The 20919-nt window shown below is 41.4% G+C and overlaps 1 protein-coding gene across 8 annotated transcripts; it reads left to right on the top strand.

Annotated features, from left to right (window-relative positions):
- The first annotated feature begins 1489 nt into the window (after positions 1-1489).
- On the top strand, positions 1490-20857 carry aak1a (AP2 associated kinase 1a). Of its 8 annotated transcripts, XM_028413730.1 has the most exons (21): positions 1490-2341; positions 5470-5588; positions 6109-6217; positions 6696-6838; positions 6957-7078; positions 7164-7245; positions 7379-7511; positions 7616-7719; positions 7891-7970; positions 8054-8217; positions 8434-8624; positions 8888-9073; positions 9481-9668; positions 9929-10122; positions 10210-10278; positions 12193-12297; positions 12526-12627; positions 13042-13209; positions 13418-13507; positions 14039-14138; positions 17992-18119. In XM_028413730.1, exons 1-20 carry the CDS (start codon positions 2182-2184, stop codon positions 14131-14133), a joined length of 2604 nt encoding a protein of 867 aa, XP_028269531.1. In that variant the 5' UTR covers positions 1490-2181; the 3' UTR covers positions 14134-14138; positions 17992-18119. The 8 variants fall into 8 exon arrangements, with proteins under 8 accessions (XP_028269531.1, XP_028269524.1, XP_028269527.1 ...); XM_028413723.1 differs by lacking the exon at positions 14039-14138 and having other exon boundaries at positions 1493-2341; positions 17992-20857; XM_028413726.1 differs by lacking the exons at positions 8888-9073; positions 14039-14138 and having other exon boundaries at positions 1493-2341; positions 17992-20857.
- Positions 20858-20919: the final 62 nt, after the last annotated feature.

Here is a 20919-nt window from a genome sequence, read left to right on the forward strand (position 1 = left end):
ACACTTAACCGGAGACTGAGACAGAAACAATACAATGGTAAAATAAATATAGTGTCAAATACAGTGTCGTCCATAAAATGCTATGTAATGGTCATCGGTCAATAAATAAAAAGATAGGCTAATAAATAGTTTAAATATAGTCTACAAATTTTGAAGTAGTTGTTGAGACATGGTGTGTAAAGTGTGTGTCAGAGGTCATTAGGTACTCAGAATACAGCTAAGACTATATAGAAATTAATGTAAACAAATAGTTGTTTATGATTACTTTAGTCCAGCTAGTCAATCCACCAAAAATTGGTTTTCAAAACATATTTTTATGAAAATTAAATTCAAAAAGTCATACTTCAACAACAAACTTGACTGGACTCACAACACAGACGCACTGTACAGGAAGGGCCAGAGCAGGCTCTACCTGCTGAGGAGACTGCGGTCTTTTGGAGTGAAAGGGGCACACTTTATGACTCTGTGGTGGCATCGGTCATCCGCATGGTCTGCTGGAACAGCAGCATCACTGAGAGGGAGAGGAAGAAGCTGGACAGAGTCATCAGGAGGTCCAGCTCTGTCCTGGGCTGCTCTCTGGACTCAGTGCAGGAGGTGGGTGAGAGGAGGGTCCTGGCAAAACTAACATCCATGCTGGACAATGAGTCCCACCCCCTGCAGGACACCCTGTCAGCTCTGCAGAGCAGCTCCACCCTCGGTGTGTGAAGGAGAGATACAGAAGGTCTTTCCTTCCTGCTGCTGTCAGGCTGTATAATAAACACTTCTGATAGGTGCAATACTCACACACCACAGTGTACAATAAATTATTTATTTAGTTTTTGATGCACTATGTACAGTTTATAAACCATTTCTACCTCCACTCACCTGTGCAATAACTGTTCAATATGTAAACTGCAATAACTGCAATAACTGTTAATATGTAAACTGTTTATAATGTATATATCTTTTTATTGGTAGTCTATTTTATAATGTATAAATCTTTTTCTTAACTTATCCTTTGCTGTCTGTATGCCGTTGCAAAATTGCAATTTCCCCATTGTGGGACTAATAAAGGTTTCTTAATTTTAAGCTTAATCTATAATGGTATGATAAGAAAAATATCATACATTCATGCTGTGACCGATTAGAAAACATGTCAGTGGATTTATTCTTGGTTCAACTAGTATTAAAAATTATCCAAAGGGAATTATATGTATTATATATTGTGTTACGAAAGGGTTACTTCTGGCTGGGGTAGACAGGTGTGTCAAGCACTGACAGTCAAGACACAAACTAATGCGATGGACTCCAAATCCGGTTGTTTTTCAAATTAAAAGACTCTTCAGCCTCCCATATCCAAAAAGTGAAATGAAATAACTTTACTTCTGCGCCACGGCCGGTACCGGTCTGTGGCGTTAATCTCCGGGGGTCTTGGACCACCACTCTCTTACTGCAGAGCAGACTGTGGGCGACTGTGCAGTGCAGCGCTGAGCCAGTCAGGTTATTTTGAACTAACAGGAAGTTATTGTTCATCTGACCAATGGCATCAGGAGCAGTCCAGCAGGACTGGAATCCACAGAGGAGCTGAAGAAGACTCCTGCTATCTACTCTGCCTGTAGCTTCGTTAGCTCGGTTATTAAGTTAACCTGGCTGACCAGCCTTCTCTGCAGCAGTGGAGGTCTGTCATTTTTACAGCGGTACCGACGAGCAGAGCAGCCAGTGAACTAAGTGATATTTCAGGTCGACGACATCGGCGGACATGTGTAATAAGCTACACTGGACACCAAGGACCTACCTGGCTGCCAGTCTGCTGACTGACAGCTGTCACCGAGCTGCTTAGCTTGTTAGCTAGCTCCGTGAGCTAACAGCTAATAAATGTTTTTTCGGCTAAATTAACCAGCCAGCACCGGTTCCAGTTTAGAGCAGAAAGCGGCGACTTTCTTTCAGTGTTTGACTCCGCCTGCTGTTCAAACCATGACCTAGCGGGGGAGCGTCGGCCAGCAGTGTTTGGAATATTTTGAGGTCCTGCTAGTTTAGCTAGCTTGTAGCTTTTAGCTAGCGGCATTCATTCAATTAGTGGAAAAACTGCTGAACGTCAACATCACCACCTCAGTGATTAGAAACTGAATATATCCACAACAATTTCTGCTTCGGGACAAGTATATTTGGACCTAGACGTGTTTTGGATAACATCTGGGCGAAATGAAGAAATTTTTTGATTCTCGACGGGACTTTGCGGGCTCCGGGCCTGGTTCCGGAGCCGGTGGAGGAGGCGCTGGTTCCGGCGGTGGTGGCAGCTTCATCGGACGTGTGTTCACCATTGGACGATATCAAGTGACCGTGGAGGAGATTGTCGCCGAAGGTGAACTACGTGGCTTTCCCTTGTGTGGATTAAACACATGTCACACAACCACTTTCCATGTAGCTACACAGCCTGAACGGTGTTTTTGACAATCAAATAACATAATTACAAAAAACAGTAAACCTGTTTTTGTTTTTAGCTAGTAGGTAAACGTTGCTAGCATAGTGATATCTTACCATGCTTAGTTATTGGTAGAAAGCTATGAAAGTCGCATTATCAGCTACCTAAGGTAGCCCTATGATTCTTATTTACTTGCCAGGTAGACATTTCCTCATTGGTCTGAGCTTGCTTTTTTGAGTAATGACCACTGTAGTAGAAATAGTAAAGGGGTTTATTATAGAGATATTAGATGATCAGACTTTCTCCTCTTCACTCTTCACCTGAAGGCTGGTACATGGTATAACTGGATTTTCTACTGTGCTGTGAAAGACCAGACCCATGCTGATTCATCTGTCCTGTTATTTACTGAGGGAGTGACAAATGCCAGATGTAGATTGCAAACATTTGGATAAACAGAAGGAGGGAATGGTTATTAGAATATGTTCCTTCTAGTTAGTTAGTCTAGGCTAGTTTTGGTATGTTATGTTATGTATGTTTGGTATTAGATGAGTTCAAGTGTGAGGGTTGGTTGGTTGGATATAGTCTTAATGAGAATATGATTAAACAGGGCAGTACATTTCTCATGGTCATTTGTGCAGTCAGAGTCTGCCATGCTCTGTTAGCTAAGAGGGCCTGATACTAAATAATAGATGAAAAAAGACTGATTAATTTATCAGTACTATAGATGGGGACCATCTGTTTGGCTTCACTCTGGCTTTATGAATGAACTTCAGAACTACCCTGCACTGAAACAGAAACTTGGGTGAAAGTTCCTAATTTCTGTGAGTGGAACCTATTGCAAGTGTCTTATCAGTCCATGGAAAACCACGGCCTTGGTGTATACATTGACCCGAGAGGTACCATTTGGTTTGGCAAAGTACCTCAAAACTAGGGTTTTGCATAGACAGTGAAAAACATTTCACTTGTGATTGTACATCTTTTGCAAAATGCTACAGATCATATTTTCCTGTTCTGGCAGTAGACCTGCTATTTGCAATTTGAGCTCCACTGGTGTCACTAGACCTATTTATTCAAATGATTATTGTTGCAGGACTAATACTTCTTGTAGTTGCTTGCTGGCTGTTCCAGGTGAAACATGGTGGGGTTTTTTTGTTTTTGTTTTGTTGGTCCCTTGTCTTCTTTATTACTCTGCTGCCTTTGTTGTAATAGACAGTTTTTACAATACTGAGAATACTGCACTCAGGGATACATTACACTTGCTCAGATTTTAGCCTTAAGCCCTGAGATAGATTCTTGAAAGTATCATTTTGAAGATTGTGTTTTTGATATTCGGGTTTGAGACTAAAGTCTGAGATTTCATTCTTACTCTCAATAGTGTCAGTTGTCTTGTGTTGAGATAGAATTACAGTTGGTAACATTAGTCTCTCCTTTTTCTGCTGCTACGTGGGCATGAGTCATTCCCTTATTTGTTAGTCAAAATCCAGTTTACTATGGAAAAGAACTGTCTTAGACTGACTTAGACAGCAGAGACCATGCCAATTTTCTCTCTAGTAGATGTGTGCTGCCAATATTACTCGCTGCAGTGTACATGTTTGTAAACAGGATAGTAGCTTTTGAACAGGAGTCGTGCATTAGTCCAAAGCCTAGATGGCCATTATGTAAGTTCCATTAAAATGATGAAAAGTAATGCACTTTTTATCATATTGCCTCGAGATATATTTTTTGTGCATTTGCTTGAGCATGCATGCATGCAAAGTCAGAGTAGTGTAATCCTGACAGTCACTTACGTCAAGTGGCAGTGGCTATTTGTGGATGTACTTACACTTGTTTGGTCACACCGTCTTCTGAGATTGTAGAGACCACTGCTAAAAGTTGCTCAAGATGGCTGCTAATCCTTCTAATTTCTAACTGGCATCCTTTTAGATTAGACTGTGAGAGACAGCAGTGGCTCCGCTGTTTTTACTGTGATGGACCACACTCACAAGGCCACCCCTTTCTCTCTATTCTGTGTGGGCCTAAGCTGGGTCTATGTGACTCACTGAAACTTCATCTTAAACATGTGCTTCTTGTGTCTTACAGCCAAGTGCCAATTCCTTATTGCTTTTGTATGACTGCTGCTTCTTACACTTCCAGTCACTGAAATTACGATGACGACTAAAAAATTGCCATGTGTCATTCATAGTGGCCTAACTTAATCCTTTTAAAAGAAGAACAATGAAATGCACATGACTTCATTTCTGTCTGAAAAAGTCTAGTCTTCAAAAAGTGTTGCTGTTGCTTAATGCTCCATTAATTTCTTTAACAGTACAGCTTGCAGTAATGTAGCCCCAGGCAGTCCTAATCAAACGTCATCCAGCCTGATCACATGGAGCTGTCCATGGCTTAATGATGCCAGCTGGATGAGTAAGCCTAGTGCATCGCATTAACATGAACTGTAAGAGAAAAAACTGTAACAAAATTAACATTGTAAGGTGAGGTAATGTAACATCATAGTTATACTTTTACTAGTGTAAACCTTAGGCCAGCTCATATATATATATACATTCCTGCAATGGCAGCAGATTATCACCTGGCCCACAGTAGAGTACATTGTTATTTTACATTTCTGTGATAAAAAAGATCTAAACATATGCATGCTGTTTGTGTGTCTCGCTTCATGCATAATCTTGCTGATATGGTGGATGTGGTGTGATGTTAAGAGTTGAATGTACACAGCCATCAGGTGTTTTCTTTCTTGATTTGTGTTGGCATCAGTACAGGATGATGAATCCTCTCAGTTCCCTCTTCTGTGGGAACTGCTGACTCACACGATGCTCTTTAAAGCTGTTCTTCTTCCAGCATGCTAGCCAGACAAACATGCACTCATCACACTTACACTTCTTTCCCTACCTTTTTACTTACTGTAACATCATGAAATTTCCATTTTTCTATCGTTGGCATCATTAGATATCAGGGTTAACATGCAATATATCTGGTCTGTCAGGGTAAGAGGTACACTCAGGCTCATAGAATCATGTCTTGTACAGGAGTCTTTGCAGTAATTTTGTGTCTGTCTCTCTTATTTGCAGGAGGCTTTGCCATAGTTTTTTTGGTGCGGACTCATCAAGGCCTGCGCTGCGCCCTTAAAAGAATGTATGTCAACAATGAACACGATCTGCAGGTCTGCAAGCTTGAGATCCAGATTATGGTGAGTAAGATTGTCCAGCAACTATTTTTTGCCACTTGACACAACAAACTGTCATGTAGAGGAGGATTTAATGTTAACCTGCTAGCATCAGACACAGAGAAATACAGATACAAGTACATTATGGTCTTAACATGTCCTGCATATGTTATCTTAAAAATTACCCTTTGACCCAGAAAATAATTGCGATAACACAAGAGAGCCCTGGGGTCAGTTTGGGGATAATGCCTTTTTAACACGTGAAGTTCTAAAGTTCTGTTTTATCTAAACTTCCTTGTCCTTACATTTCCCAACTGGAGTCTTTTACCGTAAGTTGAAACCCAGCAGTTCCTGCAGCCACACCCTGTGTGGCATGATTATCGGTGGATCAGTATTTCAAGCATTTAGGTGGATAAAAATAGACTCAGTAGTGTGGGAAATGAATGGATTTTGTAATTCACAAAACCAAATGTTTTAGAACTGTGTAATCTATGAAAATGATATCACTGTGTGCAATTGTTGCTCTCTGTGTTTATTTACACAGAGGGACCTGGTGGGTAACAAAAACATAGTTGGTTTCCTGGACTCCAGTATAACTGCAGTTGGAGCTGGTGATGTGTGGGAAGTCCTAATCTTAATGGACTTCTGTCGAGGTAAATTCCCCCCCGCCATGTTTTTCAATCCCTGTTTAATTCAAAGCCTCATTACCCTCGGCTCCTCGCAGCATCCTGTACTGTTGAAGGCAAATATTCAACTGATAGCTGTGGTAGTCAATAGAACTTCTGTTTCAGTTGATACATATCTGAGTAGCGATATTTATGCAAAGTTCAAATGTGGAAGAGTAGTTCTTTTGTATACATTTATTAAGTAAATGCTGTTAAAATATGCAGCTGTTTTATATAAGCACTAATGATAACACACTTGTACAGTTAAATATCAATGCTCATCTTCCATATGTTTGAAGATCAAGACCATGATATTTACACGCTTGGTTTAGTAGAATCAAGCTGAAAAAACCTTTATATTTTTTTTAAATATAAAGACAAACAGATTATACAGTAGCAGTGATCAATTAGGCACATTGTTAATTCGTTGTTCTTTAGGCTCTCAGTGATATTTTTCCTTCTCTAGGTGGTCAGGTGGTGAACCTAATGAACCAGCGTTTACAGACAGGCTTCACTGAAGCCGAGGTTTTGCAGATCTTTTGTGACACGTGCGAGGCAGTTGCTCGACTCCACCAGTGCAAGACTCCAATCATCCATCGAGATCTCAAGGCAGGCCTAATTCATTTCCTAATATGTCCTCACTACTCACTGCACCGGGCGACCTAATTGATGACCACATAAATTGTGACGCCGTGTTGCCAAGTCTCATCTTGCCTTCCTTGTGTAGGTGGAAAATATTCTTCTGCATGACCGGGGACATTATGTGCTTTGTGACTTTGGAAGTGCCACCAACTGCTTCCAAAACCCACAGTCAGAGGGGGTCCCAGTTGTGGAGGAGGAAATAAAGAAGTCAGTTTGTATCTGACCACATTGTTTACATCTTCTGTCTTTCTAACTAACGTTTATAAGCTCATTGGTCTGCTGTTAATGCCAGGTACACCACTCTGTCATACCGTGCTCCAGAGATGGTTAACCTCTATGGTGGAAAGGTCATCACAACAAAGGCAGACATTTGGGTGAGGCAAACTTTCCAAAACTTCATTGTTAATTCAACAATGTAATAGCTGTTGTATCAGATTATTTAACTCATGATAGGCTGTACACGAGTTAGGATTGTCTTTACATTTGCACTGTAATATGTGTTTCTAGGCTATGGGTTGTCTACTCTATAAGCTGTGCTTCTTCACGCTGCCATTCGGCGAGAGCCAGGTGGCTATCTGTGACGGTAGTTTCACTATCCCAGACAACTCCCGCTACTCCCAGGACATGCACTGTCTCATTAGTGAGTAATCCTTCCCCATGTTGTTTTAATGTGCATGTGCATTCTGTGTGCTATTAGGTTTAAATGTGTATGTGTCTAATCCAAAATAATTCTGTTTGTGTCAGGGTACATGCTAGAACCTGACCCAGATATGAGACCAGATATCTACCAAGTATCCTACTTTGCCTTTAAAATGGTTCGACGAGAATGTCCAGTCCCAAATGTACATGTAAGTCTTTACATAGTCTTATTTATAGTCTGTTTACTTATTTTTTTGGTGTGCTTTCCAGGTTTGTCATTTTTCGTGCTATATAAGTTGCCAGTGAAAGATTGGCAAGATATCTTTTTGATACTTGATTGAGATTTTGCTGAAGTGCAGGTCTTCTTCTTACTGTTATAGAATTTGACTATTCCTGCAAAACTCCCTGAGCCCATTAGAGCCAGTGAAGCAGTGGCCAAAAAAAATCAAACCAAAGCCAGGTGAGTTTGAAGCCAAACACGTTAAAGGGTAGTATTATTTTATATAATGTCTCGACCCTCACTCTCTGTTTTCCATCCATCAGGCTGACAGACCCAGTTCCCACCACAGAAACCTCAATTGCACCTCGACAACGGCCCAAAGCTGGCCAGGCTCAGCCGCAGCCTATATCAGGCATTCTTCCCATCCAGCCAGCACTAACCCCACGCAAGAGGCCCAATGTGGCTCCTGGGGCACCCCAGGCTATAGGTACAAGTAGCTCTGTGATATCTGTATGTGTCAGGATAAAGACTGTAAATCAACTGCATTAGAGTTTTAAAGAACTTGACTGTAAAGCTTATCCATACCTTGTATTTCCAGTGTGCCAATTAATGGAGTCATTCAAATAACAGGTCCACTTGCAGAGACTTTTGCACACATTTGTTTAACTACACACAGTGTTCTTTTTACTTTTTACCCCTTTAGGTGTTGGTATCGGTGTCCCACCTACAGCTGTGTCCGCCGTCCAACCAGCTCAACAGGCTCCTGTTGCACAAACAGCGCCACATCCAGCACAGGCAGCCAACATGCAGCCACAGACTACACCTCAGCACCAGCAGCTCCTCATGAAGCAGCAGCAAGTCTCAGCCTTCTTAAGCCCACAGAGTAACCCCCAGGTAGGAATCCTGCCCAAACAAGGCTAGTAAGCACTGTTCAGCTGCAAAGTGTGTGTTGTCAGTCGACACACTGTTGCATTTTCAGATCAAAATCTGTGTGTTTTATGCTAGTTTTTCTGTATTTTCAGTTAATTTTTATTGTGTGCTGTTAAAAAATACACTGCCAAAAGTTTGTTGCGCTTGACAAAAATGAATTTTAGCTGGGCCAAAGTTTCAAAAAAATGAGCGTTGCTCATGATTGGCTGTGTGGTATTCCTGTATAGCCTCAGCTTGTACAGAACCTCCACTATCAACAGCAGCAACAACAAACCGCATCTGAGGCATCTACACCTCTGCAGTCCAAAGTTGTTGCCTTGCAACATCAGCAGCACGAAGTCTATGAAACAGCAGCTCTACATCTCACACCCATTCCTGAGTCTGCAGTCATTTGTTCGACAGAGGACCCAGAGGTTGTGGTAACATCATACTCCTGCTGCTGTCTGCTCTTCTTTTGGTCTGAGCTGATTTGTAACCCGTTTCTAATAAATCACATCCTAGATGTTAGATGCTATTTTCCTCTTCTTGAGCAGTTTAAAAATCAGAAACAAACTCCGAATGAACTTGTTGGTGCTGTGTAGAAATGTTTCATATGTTATAACCATACATGCTGTATGAATCATCAAAATCACTTCTAACCTGCCACTAAATTTTCAAATCAAGGTTTGATTTCTTTTTCTGTCTTACTTTTTTCCATAACTGATTTTCATGTTGTATAGAGTTGTGGGTTTGGGCATGTAATCTGCCTCTTTTTGAATCAGTTTTAATATTCTGTTTTTTCTTCTGTAATCTTACGTTTCTTCTTTATTTGTCATTGCAGACTGCTGGCAGAGGGATTCACAAAGTTGGCTCCCTGACACCCCCCTCGTCGCCAAAGATGGCTCCTAAGAGCGGCCACAGACGCATCCTGAGCGATGTCACCCACAGTGCTGTGTTTGGGGTCCCAGTCAGCAAGTCCACTCAGCTACTTCAGGCAGCCGCAGCTGAGGCCAGCCTTAACAAGTCTAAGTGAGCAGAATTCACTCCCTTTAGTGAGGATGAACTGTCCTTTCATTACACTGTGTGAAGCAATAGACAGTCCATTCATGTGACACAACCCCGGAGGACAAACAACCTTTTTATACCCCAGAGAATTGAGCTCAAGAAGAATCATTCAATTCAGTCTTTAAATAATTTTACTCACTCATTTACATACATCAGTAGGCCACTGTCTCTAATGCTCTTTATTGAATTTTATTGATTTATTTTTCCAAATCTTTGTGCTATAGATCAGCCAGCACTACACCGTCGGGCTCCCCCTGCTCGTCCCAGCAGAGTGTATATCATCCAGTTGATGCTGACCCCCAATCAGCACTCACTGCGCCCAAAACTCAGCCCAGCTGGAACCCCTTTGGGGATGATAACTTCTCCAAGCTAACAGCAGAGGAGCTTCTCAACAAAGATTTTGCTAAGCTAGCTGAGAGTGAGTCCATCTCATTCGCTGCATTCTTAAACATGTAGAATTTGTGTGTAGTTTCATTCATAAAACAAATATTTTGCTTGTGCACAGCTGCGGCAGAAGGAGAGAAGGTGACAGGCTCCAGTGAAAATCTTATTCCCGGGCTTGGTGCTTTTCCAGGTGAGACTTTGTTTAATTCTTCTTTGTGTGTTGTCTGATTGCACTCTATACTCCCTATAAGACTTTCTGTCAACAAGTGGACAGATGGTATGAGAGAGGTGGATTTGTTTTTATGCTGCTTTCTACATGAGTTGTCATATTAGTGTGCTCATGCATCCTGTTTTCCCTACCTGCTATTCTGTTCCTCTTGTTCTTATGCTCCCTCATTTATTTATTTATGTATTATGTATTTTTATCCATTGTGCAATCTTAAGCTGAGAGGTCTGCAGACTCTGCACGTGCAGGTTCAGCATTGTTGACTGTCCCGGAGCCTTTTAATTCCCTCTCACTTTCTGACACAGGTAATTTTCTTGTCAGCACAGAAGGAGCCAAGCCTTTGAGTCTCCCAGGCTTTGGGATCCTAAACAAATATAAATGGAATGGAAGCTATGAGTCACTTTTTATGAGGTAGTCCTTGATATCACACTTACCCAGAGGTTAGTTTATGAGTACTAGTTATGTGGTTTGGATTTGTACACAGTCCTATCTTGTTGACATAGCAAGCGGCTTCACAGTGGATTCTTGTCAGCTTCCATGAATAGACACCATAGCTCCAGCTAGATCGCATCTCATTTGCAGATCCGTGCTTTCACTGTTGCCTGGTAACACACAGGACAGATTCTCCTTTGTTAATTGGATTGCCAGAATGCTGCAGGAGCCTGCTTACCAGTGCCACTAAGAACAAGAGAAAACTAAGCATGCTGTCTTGTTAAATGATGAGCACTCTATGTTCTCCTCAGTTTAGCCTTAAGACCCTGGAGGTTAATATTTTTTAGCTGTGTAACCTTCTTTGTGTTGTTGCTGTTTAATGCCTGAAACTGGGAGGATAAAAATGTTGAGGCTATTACATAATGAAGGGTGTGGTTAATCTTCTCCACCCAGCGTGAGTTGTCTGTTTGAATGTCTCTGCAAACAGGATACACACAAGCAAACACACTCAGACTTGTGCAGATTATTAAGATCTGCATTTTGGAAGAGGGCAGAAAAAATGTTACCTAGCATTTTAATACTACATATGTTCACTATTGTGAAAACCTTTTCATCAGTGTTGGCCTCTTTTCTATAGTGAAGGGGGCAAAAGGTCACATCTGCTGTGCCATTTTCTGAGCCAACACATTCCTTATCTAAGACCCCCCACCCTATTTTGCCCCATAGCAGTTTCTTGTAAGTATGAGCTCTGGTGAAATCTTTTTTTTTTTTTTTTTTTTTTTTGCATGGAGTGCTTTTTTTTTACTTAAGCAGACCGGCCTTTATCATCAATAACATTTTGATGAGAGTTGATCATGCCCAGTTAACGGCGTATACAGTGTGTGTGTAATGTTTGCACTTATTGAAAATGAGTTAAGAAGTTTTTGCATAGTGATGGCTGTAAAGGGACCCGGTGACTCTGGCATAATATGTGGAATTAAATGGTTGGTGTTGAAGTTTGTCCTTAAGAGCATGAAAAAATGTTTTCTGCCGTATTGTTTTAGTGTCATATTTCTACTGGTAAACAATAGCAGAGGTTTGGAACTTGAAACCATGCAACGTGACTCAAAGTGTGGCTGCTTTGGGCTTGCTCTTACTGTCGGTGTTGTATTGCTGCTGGAACCCGAATTTCCCTGAGGAACCTTCCCAAATAAAATAGAATAAAGTATATTCTATTCTAACATAAAACTAAAAAACTAAATATACAATGATTTTTATGGTTTCACTAATACATGCCAGTCATGTAAATAATTTGTCTGTTGTATTATTTTTTATCTTGCATCCCTTTAGTCATTTGCTTCTGTTTTTTTTTCTTTAGTATGCTCGGTTGTCCCTTGTTGACTTTCCCTCTCTCTTTTGGCATCTCTCTTTACTTCACTCCATCTTCTTTCTCTGGCTCACTCACAGAGAATCTGATTGAGGGACTGAAGTCCCCCGAACCTTCTCTGCTGCTTCCTGACCTTTTAACCCTGGCTGACCCCTTCAATACTTCTGCAGAAAGCTCCACCAATGGTACCAGCTCTGTTCTTGTCCTCCTGCATTGTCCCAAAATTCCCATCTGCTCTGCATGTGTTTTCCCTGCCTTCTGTTTTTTTTTTCTCACATGGTAAAAAAGAAAGACCTACCGGGAAAAGAAGACTGTCCTTGATCCCCAATAAAACAATCTTTGATTTCTTTTACACTGCTAATTAATACTAAATAATTATATTATTGTTGTTTTCACTTCCTGTCTCTGTGTAGCAAAGGGAGGTGTGTGTGTGGATTCACTGATTCCTGGTTTGGAAGCTCCACAGGCCCAGAGACATTCAGGCCAGCCCGAGCTCATCCCTGTCAGCATGCCAGGTTAGCATCCTGGAATTGGAAATCTTAGCAGAATGTTTTGCAGCTTTTTTACTAAGGACTAACTGAAGTGTGGTCCTGATCCTACCTTAATCTCCTATTAAATTTAATTTTTTGTCTTTGACAATTGCTGTATACCTGATCACATTGTCCTGACAAAGATGGTGCAGTGACGAATGAATTGAGGGTTTGGCTCTGCCTTTGACATTGATCGATATTAGCTGGATCCAGCATGTAGGTTTTAGGCCACTGCTGAGTGTAGGTGTCTCTTTTATAGCTGACAGTGAGAGCACTCGTGTACATGTAAAACACTGACCTGTCTTACTAACAAAATGCACATTCGTCTGCTCCTTATGCTAACTGCCTTATTATTAATCTAAACCCTTGTCCCTCTGGCTTTGCTTCATCCTGTCTCAGACTCTCTCACTGGGGAGGACTCTCTGCTGGTTTGCGATCTGTTATCTCATACTTCTCCGGGAAGCCAGTCTGTTTCTGCTCTCCCTTCCTCTTCCCCCTGCTCCTCTGCTGCTCCTTCTGGTCCTGGATCCTGTCTAGAGGAGCGGGCACCTGGTCAGACTGCTTCTGGTAAGACCTCCTCTTTGCAGCTAGCTGTATATGTCTCTGAGTGTTTAAGCCACACAGTAGGAAACTGATGCAATCCAAGGCTTTTAAACATTGGGGGTACCATTTATTTTTAATCTACTCGCATCTTACTTTATTTGCTCTTTTCTTTGGCTGAGTTAACTTCTGCCTCTCTTCCATCGTTACTTCACTTCCCCCTCCTTCGCTGCAGACTCTGCTTTTCTTATGTCGTGTGGGGAGAAGGGCAATGAGGACGAGTTTGACCCTATTCCAGTGCTCATCTCCAAAAACACAAATCAAGGTAAGGTCCTGCAGAGATGAGCACTCGCTTGCTGAGGCCCGTACCATCAGCCACAAAGATGAATGACTCCCTAGACCAGTCACCGTAGCTCACTCCTCTGATTGCTGATGTGAGACGTCTTGTATGGGTGTGCTTGTCACATCAAGGCTTTTTATCCCATCAAGCTCTCACATTAGTCATCTGCCTCTCCTTAGTTGCTGATGTTATAATGCCAGTGCCTATCTCTATTAGAGACTCCTTTTAGTTTATCTTAAAAGTATTCCTCATGTAATAACGGCATTCCCTTACTCCTTCTCCTGTAATGATGCAGCTGTATGAAAATGATCCCAGCTCACTCTCTGCTTGTTTCTCTTTCTGCTCCTTGTTCATGCTCTGCCATCATTTCCTTCATCCTCATTGTCGTCTCGCTCTTAATTTCTCCACATCACCCCCTTAATATGACTTATTCTTTTGCTTGTCTTTTCATGATCTCCCTCGGCTCCTCCATGTCCATCTCTGTCTCTGTTTCTCTTTCTTTCTGGCACGTTTCAGGTGGTCACTCGCGCAGCAACAGTGGCAGTTCAGAGTCCAGCATCCCCAACTTGGCCCGCTCCCTTCTGCTGGTGGATCAGCTCATCGACCTCTAGAGGGGGTGGGAGAGGTCGAAGGGGCAGTGTGCAATCCTTACAAAGGGATGGGGGGGAGGGTGGGAGGGAGTAGAGGCAGGTTAAACAGAGGCACATACATGTAGCACCTTATGAAGTGAGAGGAGCCAGCATAGATTGGTTCAGTGGGACCTTTCTCTTGATGTGCCTCCTTGGCCTCAACTCCATCTCTAGTTGCCTGATAAGCTGGTTTCATGTATCTTTGCTGGCCGTTGACATTCCCACGCTGGTAAACATCTTTTCATTAATGCTTGAGCATATCGTCTGCTTCTCTCCTGGCTTACACCATGGTCTTCCTCATGCTATCATCATACTTGCATTAGTCTCCCCCATTAAGTGCACAGCCATGGTGACCAGCTTTCATCGTACGCACAGGCTAAACTGCTTGATCACAGCTGCATTGTGTTCACTTTGTGCACTTGTTCACGGTTGAAGCTGTTTTTAAACAAGCCACCTTCACACGCGGTCATGTGTGTCAGGGGTCTGAGTAAAGGGTGTGGACTGAAAATGCTGTAGACCTCTTAGATAATTTGATGCACTTTCCACTAAAAGCTTTGAATTAAACTAGTGACCAAACAAAGATTAAGAAGCTGTGCTGCTGCACCGATCTAACTTCTTCTAAACCAGTGAAGGGTGGGCAGTCCTGTTTTAGTGTTGCGTGAGGAGAATAAGGCTGCCTTTTCGGTTTGGATATGATGGAAAACCACGTCTGCAGTACCTTAGGAAGTCTAATCTATGCTATTAAGCCCATATTGATCAGTCACAACATTCTTGTCTATGCTAACTTGGTTTTATTTCTCTATTTCTTTAAAATCCTAATATTGGTGAAGTCAGTGTTAACATGGTTGAGTAATTCAGCTCCACTGCCACAGCAAAACACTCCCACTGTCAACATCATCTAATTGCATCATTCTTATGCGCAGGGTCACAAACTTGCCCTCACATTCTTGACCTCTTGTCAAGACAAGCACAGCAGAAATGAAAGGGAACAAAACCGTTTGATTTGTAGTAATGCCAAAGCTGAAGGAGATTTTGTAATCATGCTGTTTGCCATATGTTCATCTGCTCTCAGGGTAAAAAAAATGAGCAGATATTTAGCAGCATACCACTGTTACACAGAAGGGAGTATGGTGTATGACATATATATATATATATATATATATATATATATATATATATATATATATATATATATATATATATATATATATATATATATATATATATATATATATACACACACACACACACTACACATTTTTTTCTGAGTATTAGCTTTACATCCCTTTTCTGCTTCTCTGTCGTTTCTCCATTCTTACCACACAACTGACCAGTTGGCCAATGCGACTCATTTCAGCCAGAGGAGATATTACAATACACTCCATTATATGTACATAAAATCATGCTTTTTTTCTCACGTTTACTCTTGTCAGCAGTAGAAGAAGTAGATTTTTATTGTGTAATATTTACTGGCATTTCACCTGTCATGATATGGCTAAGTGTGACTATAATTGATAGTGCTTTAGAATGAATGTATGAACTGAGTCCCATTATGAAATATGTCAAAATGTTTTAGGATATATAGATATGGATGTATTTAAGAGTGCAAAATGTTGCCCCTCTCCTCTGTCTAAAATCCTCTTCATTCATTTAGCTGGTGCTTTTTGTTTAGATGTCATCATCAGTACATGAAACAAAGTGCTCATGGCTTATCTGACTGGATTGTATTTGTAGAGGTCCATTGCCTGTTCTTTACATAGTGCTTGTACCTGATTGGGATACAGTCTTCTAACTCTTAAAGCAAGACAGAGCTAATGACGGAGTTTACTTCCTGATATCTCTGGAGTACCTTTTCTCTTTCATTGTGGACCGACGATATATATAGATATCATTACAATATATCACTGTTTCATCTTGCTGTCATGTTTGCTCTGTACTGTATCATGTTTGTATCATGTTTGCTCCTCTCTCTCTCTCTCTCTCTCTCTCTTTCTCCTTCATCCTCTCTCTCTCTCTCTCTCTCTCTCTCCCTCATCCTCTCTGACTAGCAGCAGGACTGGTTCCCCCTTAAGTTGACGGGTCCTGCTCAAGGTTTCTTCCTCTTAAAGGGAGTTTTTCCTTGCCACAGTGCTCTTAGGGGGGTTCCTGTGAAGCGCTTTGAGACAATGTCTGATTGTAATATGCGCTATATAAATAAAACTGAATTGAAAATTGAATTGAATTGATGAACTGACTTTTAAAAAGTTGCATCAAAACCACTGCAGCTAACTTTGTATTGCAGTTTTAATGTCAACATCCCATCAAGTATTACCTTTCATTCTGCCAATTCTCTTGCCAAGGAAGGCCCATAACCTTTTTTTTAGGACGCTTCAGATATGCTCCAAACAGCACGCTTCCCCCTGACATGCCATCACTAGATAGTCTACACCCTGAAAGTTCTGGACCTAGTTAGTCTTCTTTCCCTTCTATGACATTAAACACTAGGTATCAACTTTATTGTAACAATTGGTATGCTACTATTCTTGTTGTCTTTCCTCCTTCTACTGTAGTTAAGTCATTTCCATTTCTGTGGTTAATCTATGCAATCCACCTGTAATGCTTCTTGTCCTTATCAGACATAGTTCTGTATCCTGCACAATTCTAGCCTTGGCTATAGAGTTTTACTTGTGTTGCTGTGTGAAACTAATTCTAGTATTTACTGGGCTTGTTGGATTGAAATCAGGACATTACAATGTTACTTTGGTTATATCAAAATGTCTAAGTTGTATTTCCAGCAGGTGTTCAAATGTGAATTGAGGATCAATAGAGTGTACTTCTATTTGTATGAAGTGTCAAAAAGAGGAATACACAGCAGAGGGACAATAAAACTCATCAATGTGAATGTAAATTAAGTCTTGTTGGGTGATATTTGATTGTGGATTGGACATACTCCTCAAAAGTGTGGAAAGGGTTTTCCGGGTATTTATATATATATATATATATAGGCCGTGTAACATGAAAAAATGGTTTTATTTTTCACATATTTTATTGTGAGAAACAGCTGTTCTCCCACACACTTACATGCGGGTTGTTTTGATAGTCCCCTCTTTAAGTGGTCAGAGTATCAGTAATTTGTCAGTTTAATGAACTCTTGCTCAGATCGTGTGGAAAAGTGTATAATATGGGAAATGGGCCGTGGACAATTTATAATAGATTAGCAATGAGGGAAATCATCCAAGACATAAAAACAAAGCAAAAAAAACAGTGTTTCCTATTAATGGCTGCAACTAACATCTTCCCAAGAGCTGCCAGTTAACCACTGCTGTCAACACTGCTGAGGTAAGACTAAACTGTCTCTGCTCATTTGTTCAAATCCTGTTTGTCCCTAACAACATTTACCTTTGAGCCGTGAAGGTTCCTTTGTCCTTGTTTCCACAGAACCTACAGTGCTGACCCCCTCTAAGCTCCCCTCTGCCTCAACTTAATATAAATACTACTAAACGCCAAACTGTTTCCCACTAACGCCATGCAATGCTTTTTAAAGGTTGAGTTGAGGGTGCTGCAGCTGTGCTCAAACTAATTTGTGGAAACAAGGGTGTATGATGTTGTAATAGTAGAGCTGCTAGTCCTGTCTGTGTTATGTGACTTGTTCAGAGTAGAGTCTTTCTGTATTGCTGTAGTCTTGTGCTGGTTCTACACTGTTGGGTCATAGATCTGTTGTTTCTAGATTTTAGAGTGTGAGACTAAGAGTCAGTGGTTTACTAGAGAAATGAACTGCTGGACCTCAGATAGTGAAGTTCTCGAATTTGTGCTATAAGGTTTGTTGACCTCTGAAACATGTGTGTCTGTTTTCTTATACAGACCTGCAGGGGGAGAGTAATGGCTACACTGTGCTTGAGGAGGGCCAAGAGTCTGAAGCTCCAGAAGGAACTTCTCAATCAAACCAGGGCTGTGTGCACTCCAGTGATGAAGACGAGGAGAAAGATGACCATAAAGAAGAGCAGCAGGATGAGGAAGCCGTCGAGGGTCACGTAGCAGCTCATGACTGCAGCGGCTCCAGACCTCTGCTGCTGGACTCCGAGGATGAAGAAGAACACGGATCTCTGCCCTCATCACTGCACTGCAGCACAGAACCAACACAACCGTCCGCTACCTTCCATCAGCCGAGCACATTAGCTCAAAATCATTCCCAGCATGCAGACGAGCCAGCAGAGGGGACAGATGTGGCAGTGGATGTCTTCTCTAAAGCCCCCTTTCGGATCGCACAAGAGGACACAGGTGATGTTTTTGCCAATGCTCCGTTTCCACATGCCCACCATGCATCCCAGCAGCAGTTCGATGTATTTTCTCAAGCTCCCTTTGGAAAAAGGAAGGAGGGCACAGGAGCACAACCGCAGACCTCATATACCCACTCAGCTGGAGTTCACGCTGTAACCTCTGATCAAGGAGTGCTGGGACAAGTTGCCCAACAGCCGTTCCGCCCTCAAGCTCTAGCCAAATACTCTCGACACTTTGAGGGACCTGTGCCACAGCAGCCAGTAGCAGCTCATAGAGTAGTGTCTAATTTGGGCAGACAAGCCACTGTAGCATCAGTCCCTGTTGGGCCCCTGCACTCGTGGACCTCAGAAGTAAGTGCTGTAGACCCCTTCGTCTCTGCGCCCTTTCACCTCAAGGCCCCGCAAGAAAAGCCCTGAACGCACAATCTGAGGACAGGGCGAAGGAATCAGCGCCACTGAATTATGCAAACTGTAGCAGGCAACCTGCATGCTGTCACCAGCTCTGCAGCTGGACTGCAGGCCCGCATGGATCTCACTCTTAACTTGCTCCCATTAGATCTGATAGTGCAAGCTCATCTTTAGACTGAACTGACATCCCCCCCCCCATTCAAAGTCACCTTCCTGTAAACACCCACACACATAATATGGTGGTCAAGCATTTGATTGTTTTCTTGCCTACCTCAGTTACTTTTATGCTGAAATACCACACGGCAAGGAAGCTCATAGATTGTCTGCAGCTTTCTGTGCATTTAAGCTTTAAGGGACAGTTCACCCCAAAAATCAAGTATTGGATTTTTTTATGGCTTGTATGACTCCAGCTAACTTTCTTCTGCCTTTCACAAAAGAATGCAACCCCAAGGCACTGTGGTGCTTGAGGCACCAAAAAGTCAGATAGCAATGTCCGTTTCCACAAATTATGCCTCAGAAAATCCACAGACCTAGTGAAAATTGTAATTACACAACAGCCGTATTACTGCACTAAAGCAGAGGTCATCTTCCCTTAATGAATATAGGAGTTGAACCAAGGCATTACCAGCATCGTTTAAACTCAGTCATGGCAAACCTGAGCCTTTCTTTATGGTTGGATACACACCACTCTCTGCTCCATGATACACTGAGTAGATGGATAAATGCCATGGATATTTTATTTTGGGATGAACAGTCCCTTTAACTGTGAAACCTTGATCTGATAATGCCTCATTCGTGGTATTTTTCTTCTAATGGATGAATTCATCTTGAATAATGAGAAGCTTGAAAGCTGAAAAGACACTAAAAAGCACCATTAGAGTGTGAAAATTCTCTATTTATAATGAATTTAAACTGCCTTACACCCTCAGATTCAACAGTTTTGGGCCTTTTTCTCTTTATGCTTGACAGATAGTTATGAAGCAGATGCTGGACAAAAAATGCATAGACAATTCAAAGATGATGTTTGTTGACATTAATTGTAACTTTTTTTTTATCCAGAATGTTTGTGATATGTATTAATATGCTTGTGGTCGCTGTCCTGTCTTATGAAAATTGAACATCAGTGTTTGTTCCATGTAATGTACGAACCTTATATACATGCATAGAAAATTCATTACATTAGATCCTATGTTATATAAATGTAGAGGATGGAATTTTATTTGTATGTCTGACATCTCTGAAGCCTTACACTTCCAGTAGTTCCCTCCACATCAAAAAGCATTGATCACTTTTGCCTTTCGTGCCCTCCTTTAAAACAGAAACTGCTGCATTGACATCATTGTATTGCACTTGCATTCTGTCTGCAGTACAAACTCAAGATTTCCGTTCAGTGTATTTCTATAGTAGACGTATTTACGACAAATGTAACTGACATTTATGAACTGAAGTAGAAACTGACAGCTTATAAACGATGCTCTGCTGCAGTCACACGAATATCTACAGCACGTATGCTTCGCAGTTCCAGTCAGGGATTATAATAATAGCATCTCGTAAGTAAGATCTTGAATGGTGTCTGATTGATTACATTCCTTTGTTTTGGATTTATTTCCATCGCCATTTAGGACTATTTTTTTGTTTCTTTGTCGTGGAACACTCCTCTGTTCCCACTGTGGCACTTTTTTAGAAAAGAGGATACAGCCTGTTTCAACCCAAAGTTTAAATGATGTGCTCCTCAATGTCAGATCTGTTTTTTTTCTAAGTGTACAATCTATTTACTTTTATATAAATGTTCACTTTTGTCACCCTACTTGTATACATGAACATTGCACATAGGCACTGACACAGTCAGGGTTCTCTAAGAATGTGTTTTGTCTGTAACACAGCTCTAAGAATTTTGACTGACCGTTGTTGTGGAGGAAACATGGAGGAACAGCTGATGACACTGTTGTACAAGAAAGCACTCAAAATACTTGTTATGCTGCACAGCCTGCCTTTGAAACTATGTAGTAAGTCATTAAAAACTATTAAATGAATGTAAATCAGTTTTTAAGGTTTTGTCATTTTTACTATTGACTTAAATATACTTAATATTGTGAAAAGTAGT

This window comes from Parambassis ranga, chromosome 9 (genome assembly GCF_900634625.1).
Source record: "Parambassis ranga chromosome 9, fParRan2.1, whole genome shotgun sequence".
NCBI classification, from domain to species: Eukaryota; Metazoa; Chordata; class Actinopteri; family Ambassidae; genus Parambassis; species Parambassis ranga.